Below are 10,413 nucleotides of genomic sequence, written 5' to 3' on the forward strand. Positions count from 1 at the left end.
GCGTCTTGTGCTCGCTGTGGTCCTTCTTATCCCATACCATGGCATCAGGACGAAGGAGAGGACACCAGGTTGCCCCTGCTGCCCGTCCCTCTGCAGCACCCCATCACTTACGGGCGCAGGGACCCCTGGCACCCCACCCCAAGTCCTCTGGAGTAAAAGATGCACGAGGGCCATCTGTGTGGAGCCGGTGACACTCTCCCTCCCCAGGCCTTACCTAATGCCTCTTACGTTGTGGATCCCTAACCTTCCCTCCCTCTGCCTGGAAACCTGCCCCTTAGTCTAGTGAGGGGAGCAGAGGCTTTGCTCTTCTCAGCTTTCCTCTTGTCTCCAGGCCTCTCTGCAGACACTCAAACCTCCTCCCTTCTCCGAAGGCCCAAACCCAACGCCTTACTTGTGTCCGCTCAAGCCACAGACAACCACAGAGGCTCTTGGGGCGCAGGGTTCCCCATACAACAGTCGGAGGGCTCGGGTGGGACGCCCCTCCCTGAGCTGGCTTTCGAGGCACAGAACTGTGGAATGCCAAAACACAAGAATCACAGACTGATCTCGTCACAGTTTTGGAATTTTAGACTCTTAGGTTTTTAAAATGTTAGGATATCAAAGTCATAATTCCATAAGCAATGTCTTCCCACATTTTATTTTATTTTAAGATTTTATTTATTTATTTGACAGAGAGAGACACAGCGAGAGAGAGAGAACAGAAGCAGGGGGAGTGGGAGAGGGAGAAGGAGGCTTCCCCCTGAACGGGGAGCCCGATGCGGGGCTTGATCCCGGGACTCTGGGATCATGACCTGAGCCGAAGGCAGACGCTTAACGACTGAGCCACCCAGGTGCCCCTTTTCCAGCATTTTTAAAAACAGGAGTACCATTATAGCAAATGGAAACTTAGGTTAATCCCTTATATATAAAAGAGGTAAAGGCAGTACTTTCTTGGTATGCATTTACTATATTTTTTAAGTTCATATTTTTAACATTTACTTATTATAAGCCAATCACTGAAAACATAAGTCAATATGGATGGCTTCCAATGAGTGAAATTTTTATATATGACCTGTGACTGTGGATGCTATTGTTCAGCGCGTTAAAGAGAGCTTGAATACAGCACAGGAGTGAAATTTGCCCCACGTGCAGGCCGATGGATGCGCCAGGGGGCTGCTGCAAAGCTCCGGAGCACAATTCAAAGCTTCTGCTAAGTGTGTTCACGTGGAAAAGGATCTCACAGACTGTCAGAACCTGCCCTCTCATTTCACAAACAATAAAGTTAAGAGCAGAGAGGGAGTGTGCCTTCCCAAGGTTACACGGCTGAAAGCAGGAACACTGGGACAAGAAGTCTTAGCGCCCAGCCCAGAGCAGAGCTAGGTTCACAAAGCCAAGCCCTGGGGCGAGGTTCTTGGCGTCTTGGGAAACAGCAGTGTGCCCCACCCTGCTGGTGCCTCCACATGGTCAGGGCATTCATCATCAGCCACCTCCTGGCTGGATTGGCAGGGCTGGGTTCCAAAAGGGTTTCATCAGCACTGGAGATTCTGCATGAGCCTGCACCTGGTGGATCAGGCTGGGCAGGTCTTCTGACCTCTCGTATTCCCATGAGGCTCATGGAGGCTGGGTCACTTGCCCAGGGTTACACCCCTCATACAAGACAGAGCTGAGGACCGACACCTGTCTTCAGACTTCAAGCCCATCTCCAGTTCACCAGACCCTCTCTCCAAGCCTCAGTTTCCTCTGTCAGGGCGCTTTGAGAACATTGCTGAGCTCGCGCACCTCAGCCTCTGTGCACCACAGGCCTGGTAGGAAGGGACAATGAGAATCACAAGGTCAAGTGCCCAGGCTCTGCAACCAGGCAATGCCTGCTCTCCCCATTACCAGCTGGGTGGCCTGCCATCAGGGCCCCACCCAGGTTCCCAGGGACTCGTCACTTCGGTGGCTCCTCCCAACCTCCATATCTCTATGTGAAGCCTTCTTCCGGAGTCTCGGCAGGTCGCCTCTGTCCCCACAGCCCTCCTCCTGGACTCTTGGGAGTTGGTGTATGAATGCCCCAGCTCCCTTTCTCTCAGGCGACATAACTCTGAGGTGTGTGCCCGACGCCATTCCCCAGGATTCCCCAACAGGGCTGGGCAGCTGGCTTGACATGCCCTCTATGGGCCCTCATAGCTCCCAAATAAACTCCTTGTGCTCACAGCCTTGTCTCAGGGTCAATCTGGGTGAACCTAGACTCCCCCAGGTAAGTTACTTACCTTCTCCGTGCCTCCATTTTCGTGACCATAGAACGGGGAGAACCACTGTGCATTCCCCTAGGGTGATGGTAATGGTGTCAAAAGACAGCGTCGGAGCCAAGTGCCAGGTCTGTGCCTGCCACACAGCAAGCGCTCAGTGGATGGTGACGAGGTTTCCGTGAGATAGATACCCATGGGGGTGGCACGTTGAGGGGTGTCCTGTTCCCAAGGGGGGGTTGGGGGGGGCCCCGGGGGGGGAAGAAAAGTCAGCTCAGGAGGGCTTCCTTGCAGATGTGTGTGGTGGTGTCCTAACGGGCCTTTCAGGGGTCCTTACCAGCCCTGACTACCCGGACAACTACCCCAACAACGTGGAGTGCCACTGGGTGATCCACGCGTCCGGCCCCGCCACTGTCAAGCTGGTGTTCGTGGACTTCCAGGTGGAGGGCAGTGAGGAGTGCACCTATGACTACGTGGCCGTGCTTGGGGGGCCTGGCCCCGCCCACGGGCATCGCTACTGTGGCAGCACCCGGCCCCCCACTCTTGTGTCCCTGGGCCACGAGCTGCAGGTGGTCTTCAAGTCTGACTTTAACATTGGAGGCCGGGGCTTCAAGGCCTACTACTTCTCAGGTAGAAGGGGCTGGGGCTATACCTCGAGTCCCCTGTGCATGCTGTGCATGTCCCTGCCTGGCCAGTGCCAAGGCGTAAGCATGTCACCTCCTCTGTGAAGTCTTCCTGATTGACCCAGAATTAGTCCTTTCTTTCAACTCCTTCTGGAGTTTTTTTTTTGCAGCAATGATCTAACACTTATCATTTATGTACGTGGTCGGCACGTTGATTTCCCCTGATTGTGAGTTCCTATGGGTTTGTCTCTGTACCTGCCACATAGAAGGGATTCAATCAATGTGTGTACAAATGAATGAATGAACCCTTGATAGTAAAATGAACTAGGGAGTGGAGGAGATGGAGAAGGAAATAGACAATGACAACCCACTGTGATCTTTGTTAACAATAAGAATCATGGATGACTTCCTGGAGGAGGAGAGAATTGAGTAGTGCTTTGAAGGAGTTAGCCAGAGGCAGAAGGAAGGGAAGGGTATTCCAGGCAGAGAGATCAGCATGCGCGAAGGCAGGGAGGACAGAGAGGGTTTAGTGTGCTCGTATGCTGGGAGGTGTTTGGGGAGGCTGGAAGGTAGGGCTGGATGAGGGGCAGTGAGAAAACAAGCAAGGTCATGTCATGAGCCATCTTGTCTGTCAAGTCCAAGTTTGGACTCAACTCTGAGGACAAGTATTAGGTCTGGTTATTGAATTCCTAACCGGACCAGCACTCGTGAAGTGGACTGCCAATTGGAATGAGAGTCCTAGCCTTCAGCTAGTTCCCGTTTAAAGCAGGCTTTGGGATCCATTGTCTGGTTTGCCCACCACGGTGCCCACCAGGTGGTGGTCCAGGGTGGTTTTAGGACCTTTATGGTGCCCACTGCCCAAGCTGTACTGCAGACGGTGACAGTCTCCACCCTTCTCATTGTTGTCCCTTCTGTCCCACTCTCCCCAACCCAGGAGAATGCCAGGAGGTATACACGGCCGTGCGGGGCAACTTCTCCAGTCCCCAGTACCCCAGCGCCTACCCTAACAACATTCACTGCCACTGGACCATCCGCCTGCCTCCGGGCTACCGGGTCAAGGTGTTCTTCCTGGACCTGGACCTAGAGGGTCCCAACAGCCTGACCAGGGCCTGTGACTTCGACCATCTGGCAGCCTTTGATGGGGCCAGCGAGGAGGCCTCCCTGCTGGGGAATTGGTGTGGCCACCACCTGCCAGCACCGGTCACCTCGAGCCGCAACCAGCTTCTGCTCCTACTGCACACGGACCGCAGCACCACCCGGAGGGGCTTCTCCGTGGCCTACATTGGAGGTCAGCTGGGGTGGAGGGTGTGGGCGTGCTGATGGTGGGGGGTGTGGGCAAGGCTGGGGTCCTTTGCAGCTTCCTCCCTCCATCCCACTGCTGGTCTCCTCCAACCTTTTCTCAGGTGGCTACAGCACTGCCGACTGCTGCCCTGGGACCCCGGGGACCGCACCAATGTGGCCCTTGCTTATTTCCACCCCGCAGAGTCCTGCCTTCCCAGCTTCCAACTCCACGTGCCCTAATTCCCCCCATCTCTCTCCTTCCCCCTTGGGCCCCTGGCCTCTCTCCTGCTGTGGTTTATCCTGTGTATCCAGGGATAGTACGCAAAATATGGCCATGTTACTTGTGATAAACAATTGGTATAACCATGGAGATGTCGACAAGCTTTGCTTATATCGGTCATAAATCCTGACTGACAGTGGCTTGAACAAGTGGCTTTTGTTTTCCTCACATAACAAGAAGTCTGGAGCTAGGGAGCTGCTTTGTTGGTTCAGGGACTTAACACTGTCTCAGCTGGTATCTCTGGGATTCTCTTGGCCTCACGACTGCAAAATGGCTGCTACAACTTCGGACATCATGTCCACGTTCGAGGCTGGAAGAGGGTAGGGGAGATGCCAGCTACAAATGTCCCATTACCAGGAAAACAAAAGCATTTTCAGAAGCTCTTGAAAGACTTCTTGGTCTCAAGAGTTTGAACTTGGTCAGGTGGCCATGCCCAGTGGCAGAGGCAGCTGAGAATGCTGGCACTGGGCTTTTCCAGCTTCCATAGTGCCCGTTAGATTGCCAGCCAGCAGCCTCCACCATCTCTCCCCTCTTCCCGTCACCCTTCCCTGGCCCGTGGGCCCAGAAAAGCCTGGCTCTGGACCCATTTTCCCTCTACCTGAGCAGGCGAAAGCTTCTTGTTGTGCAGGTGTGGAAAGGGAGGGGCAGAGAGCAGTAACGCTTCACCGCGGTCACGTGGGCAACGGGGGCACGGCCAAGACTAGGACCCCTGCCTGCCTTCTTTGTGGCCCAGTAGGGCCCCGGCGGAGGGAGCCAGGGCTGAGTTCCGACAGACGAGGGCCACATCCAAATGCTGCCATTTACCGACCATCCAGTGGCCTCATCCATGCAAGGGGTTGATGAATGTCCTCTGCAGGCGGCCATTCAGATGAAAAGAGAGAACAGGGGACATCCTTGCTGAGGGTGGATGTCTGTCCCTCACATGTCTTGGGCCTGGTCTGCAATCAAGCATCTTCCCTCCATCCTTACCCCCTACGCAAGTGGTGATGGGGAAGGACACGGCTGCGCCACAGCGAGCTAGTGGCAGTGAAGTGGCCTGGGCAGACCCTCCCTCCAGGGCCTCAGTTGGCTTCCTCCATAACCTGGGGGAGGAGAGCTGTCCCTTGTGAGAGTGACCCCTCCTAGGGTTTCACTCCGGAGAGCCAGGGGCCACAGGCTCTGCCTCAGCTAGCTACAGGTGGTTTTTTCTCTACGGGTCTGTTATTCCACTTGTAAAATGAGGACACTGGCTGAAGGATCTTTAAGGTCCCCTTTGGTTTGATCGTCTTATTTCTAGGCATGGGTCCTCTCCCAGCAATGTGGGATCTGGGACAAGCCCCTTCTCCTTCTGGTGCCTACAGAGCCTGAGGGTGGGGCAGCTCTAAACCCGGCTCTGTTCCAGGGGCAGGAGCTCCCGGTCCCACCCGCCCTGCCCCCCTCCCCAGATCCCTGTGGGAGCCCAGGCCAGACAGGGGCACTCGTGCTAGACGAGGCTCCAGATGTGGCCCAGGCTGCAGGCGGCCTCCCGGCTAGAGGACAACAACCTCAGCATCAATCAGGGGTGACACACAGTTCAGTGCCACCGAGATCATCGTGGGAGATGGCGGGCCCATAAATCCCCGACTGCCCAGACACCAGAGGCTGAAATATGTCTGAGGCATTTCCCGGAGAGGGGCTGAGAGTTCCAGGCCTCTGCCTGCCATCTCTTCTCTTTCCCACCCACCAGCCGCCCTCTCCTCCCCCTCCATTGCCCCCGCCCCGGCCAGCACTGCCCTGTACACGCACACAGGCTCTGATACACCCAGACACAGAGAGTCACACCATCTCGGCCTGGAGGGCTGTGGGGGCCCACCAAATAGGGTGGGGGGGATCACCTACAGACTCAATAATGGCTGAAATCCCAACTCAACCACTGCAAACAACTTTACCTCTCAGAGCTTCAGTTTCCAAAACTGTAGAATGGGTTTAGTTGTGTCCACCTCATGGGGTCACCGTGGGGAGCGAGTGAGGCTTTCTTCTCCGCAGTTCTGCCCCCCACCCCCACACACATACTCTGCCTTTCCCTGTCTTGCTTCTCCGCTTGATTTTCCTTCAGCCCACTCCAACACATCTTTCATTTTACCTATCTATTGCCCCCTTGCCCAACTAGAATGTAAGGTCCAAGAAGGCAGGAAGTTTGGGCTGTTGGGTTGTTTTTTTTTCCATTTCTTTTTCTGTGGTGCCAGAATAGTGTCCTGCACATAGTAGGCCAACAAGAAATATTTGTTAAATGGTTGAATGAATTACCTGGCACATGGTAAAGAGATCAGCAGATAGTACCTCTTCTTATGATTAAGAATATTCGTTCATTCATTCATACATTCACTGACTCATTCATTCATTCATTCACTGACTCACTCATTCATTCATTCAGAATTCAGAATTCACAGCACCTGCCAAGCTCTGAGCCAGGCTGCAAGGACACGAGAAGGCCGGGTACCTGCCCTCGGGAACTCATAGTCTGATGGAGTTAAACGGAGTAACACACGTGAAACATCCCCGTTAGGCTGCACACATCACCCTTTGCGTGGGGTCTCGGGGTGATGGGGGCAGACTTCCTGCCCCTGAGGCCTCCAGCCGCTCCCTCCCTCCGTCCCCAGTCGTGCCCATGAACGTGAGCTGCTCCCGCACGGACTTCCAGATCCTGATTGCCGCACGGGCTCTGGCACCGCTGGAGCGGACCAAGGTCTACCTGGGCAGCCGCAGCTGTGCCGCGCAGGAAGCCGGTGGCACCTTCCGGATCCAGGCCCGCTTTGACACCTGCGGCATGGAGTCTCAGGTAGGGGCTGGGCGGGGGGGGGGGGGGGGGGCAGGCGTGAGGGAGGGCGTCTGAGCCTTGCTGAGAGGCACCTGCCATTCCTGAGAATTCAGCTTCTCTTCCTGGCTCAGTGGCCCCACAAGCCTGGGTGCAGAACTCAACAAACTTGCTCAGTGTAGACGTGATAAAGAACTCAAATGGGAGACAGAGGAGGGGGCCCCACTGAGTAACCCAGCGACAACCCTATGGAAGGCTCGTCCTGCAAGGCCCTGACCCTGACCGTCCTCGGAGGCCTTCCTGCTCTTCCTTCCCTTCTCCCGGGAGCTCCGCACCCCCCCAGGCGTCACCCCTTTCACACCCGGCTGCCTCCAGCCACCCCTTCCCCAAGCTGTGATCCAAATGGTCCCTGTGCTCCACAGAACAAAAGGGCCTTTCAAGTAACAGGATCCACTTCCCCCCAAAGGCAGTGAGGCTTACAAATGAATTCAGGTTTGGGGCCCCAAGCACCTCAGATGTCTGCATTCTTAGGGGCAGGTTAAAGGGGAAAGGAGAGATCCCCCCCCCTTCCAGGGAGAGCTCACCCCCACCCCCAAGCCTTGGTGTCCAGGGATGTGCCAGACTGGCTTGGCAGAAATCACCACTTTCCAGCAAGCATACCACCCTGCCCCCCACATTAGCCAAATGTCCACCTGGGGCCCCTCCAGCCCACCCTTCCTCTTCCCCAGCCTCTGGCAACCTCTGTCCTTTTGACTTGAGGAGAGAAGTGGGGGCAGTCTTGGCTGCCAAGATGATCTGCCCTCACCCTGACTCCATGCCCTAAGTCCCTCAGGGATTTTCTGTGGACACTCCACAGAGTCATGAAATGACAGGGACAGAGAATCCCAGAGGCAGGGAACCAGGAAACGGAGAACGAGGTATCACGGACACTCAGAGGCTCAGAGGCATGCAACCACCACCATAACTCGGAGCCATAGAATCATAGAATCTCGGGGCTAACATAAAAGCTGAGAAACTTAGACTCCTGGATTCCTAGTGTCACCGTTATACATCCTAGATGCTTGAGGACCAGTCTCTGCACTGAGCTGCTCTCAAAGATGCACAGCTCGAACAGCCCAAGGCAATGGCCACCTTTCTGTGCATCTCTTAAAAAACAATGGAGACTTGATTTCATAACCATAACAGCACATCTTGTGTGTCTGGCATTTCCCCTTCAAGTCTCTCACTCATCAACAACCCCTAAAACTTCCACTTCCTGTGATTTTTTTCCTCCCTTCTTTATCATGTGGACTGACTTTACTGGGTCCCCTTCTACTCACAGGCCCCATCTTTCTTTGCCCAGGGTCTCAATTCTGTATCACAAAAATCCAGGACACCGGTCCTCCTCAGAGGGTTTGGGGGCAGACAGGTTGAGGGCACAAATGCAGAAGCCTCCTTTGGGGACATGGAATCAGAGCCTTTTGGAAGCCCCTTTGAAACTCCCTTTCACACCCTTCCCCAGAGGGGTGACCCAGTGTCCAGGGACGGCAGCTTCCTACCATTCCTGTCTGCCCGCTCTGTCACTTGTGTGTCGTGTGACTTCAGACAAGGGATTTAACTTTTGGGCCTCAGTTTCCTCATCTGTGAAATGGGGATATTAATGGTACCAATAAAAGAGGATCGTAGTGAGAATGAAATGAGACAACGCACTTAAAACAGAGCCTGGAACATGGCAGATGGGCCTGTTCTTGCTGTTATTGTCTTTCATAGACCCCGCCTCCTTGAAGCCAGAGCAAACACGGACCCATCAGATATCCCCATAGTGTCCCTTTTACAGGTGGAGACCCTGAGGTTCCAAGTGGGAAGGGAGTCGGTGGTCAAGCTGGCACTAGAACCCAGGCTCCTGGGGTTCTGCCCCCTTGGCACAGAGTCCCTACATACCTAGGGGCACAGGGTCAGCCCCGACCCCTTCAGGTGTGAGTGAGTGCCCCGTGACCCCCACAGCGGAGGAACAACACCTCAGTGATCGTCAGCGTGCTGTACATCGACTTCTCGGCTGGCGGGCAGGAGGACGTCCATGAGTATGAGGTCCGCTGTGAGCCACGGCGCAAGGAGGCTTCTGTCCACCTGCTGTCTGGCTCCGATTGGCTTGGGCCCTATGCCGCCACAGCTGAGCATCTTCAGGAAGCACCACCCAGGGATGAGGTGGAGGCCCTGGAGGGCCCTGTGGCCATGGTGCCTCAGGACACCAGTGACATTGTCTTCCTGGGCCTTTGCATCCTGGCCGGAGTCCTCATGGTCGTTGCCATCGTGGTCCTGATGCTGCTGTGAGGGGGGCAGGGACCTGGGTGCGGGCTTCCCTGGGAGGCAGCTTGGGGTCCCCACAACAGGGGCAGGGCTGGGTGTTGTCGACTCGTTGGTGGCCATGGGCAAGTCATTGTCCCTCTCTGAGTCTCACTTTCCTAGGGAGGATCCGTGTGCCCTCCTTACCTCACAGGGTTGGCTTGAGGCTCAGAGAAGAGCCTGAATGCCTAAGAACTTTGTCAACTCTGGCATGTCCCGTGTGTGTGCAATTGTTACTAATTTCAAAGATAGTCTGCTATCGAAAAGAAGTCTCCCGTGTGTGTTGTCAATGTGGATAGCTGTGGTCCCTGGTGACAGAGGGTAAAACTGAAGTTCCCTAAATGCACAAGGGCTTCACCGACTTGGGATAAAAACAAGGGCATCTCTTATTTTTCCAACTAACCACTTATCACAAGCCTTCATCGGCAGGAAGCTCAGTAACCATCCAGGGGCCTCCACTCTCCAGAACCGACTCAGGAACCCTGAGGACTTTGTCCACAGCGGGCCCGTCCTGCCTCCAAACTCCAGGAACAGAGAGAAAGGGTGCTGACACCCCACCTGGTGCCGTCATCCCAGCCTCCGCCAGGCGGTGTCGCTGTTCGCGGCTGGCTGTGCGCATCCCGGCGGCTCGGGTCTGAGGAGGGGCCAGTGCTGCTGCAGGGTCGGGTCTGTGCGAAACATGGGCAGGCCCACACTGTGCTGGGCAGGGAGGCTGTGAGCTGAGGACTGGTGCCTCCTTCACCGTGGTGTTTTTCCTCACCTAGATGGGGATCCTTGACTGAAAAGCTGATCGAAGTCCCGTATGTCTTTGTCCGCACTCCTGATGTCGCCCTTCAGATGAGTTCTCTTTGGAGACTGGGGGCCTTCTCCTGCCATTGGACCTCACTCAGAGCTACTCCAGCACCCCATGTTTCTCTAAGTTTACAC

The 10,413-nt window shown here is 55.3% G+C and overlaps 1 protein-coding gene across 1 annotated transcript in view; it reads left to right on the forward strand.

The window, feature by feature from the left end:
• CDCP2 (CUB domain containing protein 2) overlaps positions 1 to 9,707 on the forward strand; it is a 23,663-nt gene extending 13,956 nt beyond the window's left edge. Inside the window, exons 5-8 of the mRNA XM_032428309.1 lie at positions 2,502 to 2,837; positions 3,765 to 4,118; positions 7,010 to 7,188; positions 9,148 to 9,707. Coding sequence (XP_032284200.1) covers positions 2,502 to 2,837; positions 3,765 to 4,118; positions 7,010 to 7,188; positions 9,148 to 9,474 — 1,196 coding nt within the window. The 3' untranslated portion in view covers positions 9,475 to 9,707. The remainder of the gene's footprint in view (positions 1 to 2,501; positions 2,838 to 3,764; positions 4,119 to 7,009; positions 7,189 to 9,147) is intronic.
• Positions 9,708 to 10,413: the final 706 nt, after the last annotated feature.

Source organism: Phoca vitulina, unplaced genomic scaffold (assembly GCF_004348235.1).
Source record: "Phoca vitulina isolate PV1807 unplaced genomic scaffold, GSC_HSeal_1.0 scaffold2, whole genome shotgun sequence".
Lineage (NCBI taxonomy): Eukaryota > Metazoa > Chordata > Mammalia > Carnivora > Phocidae > Phoca > Phoca vitulina.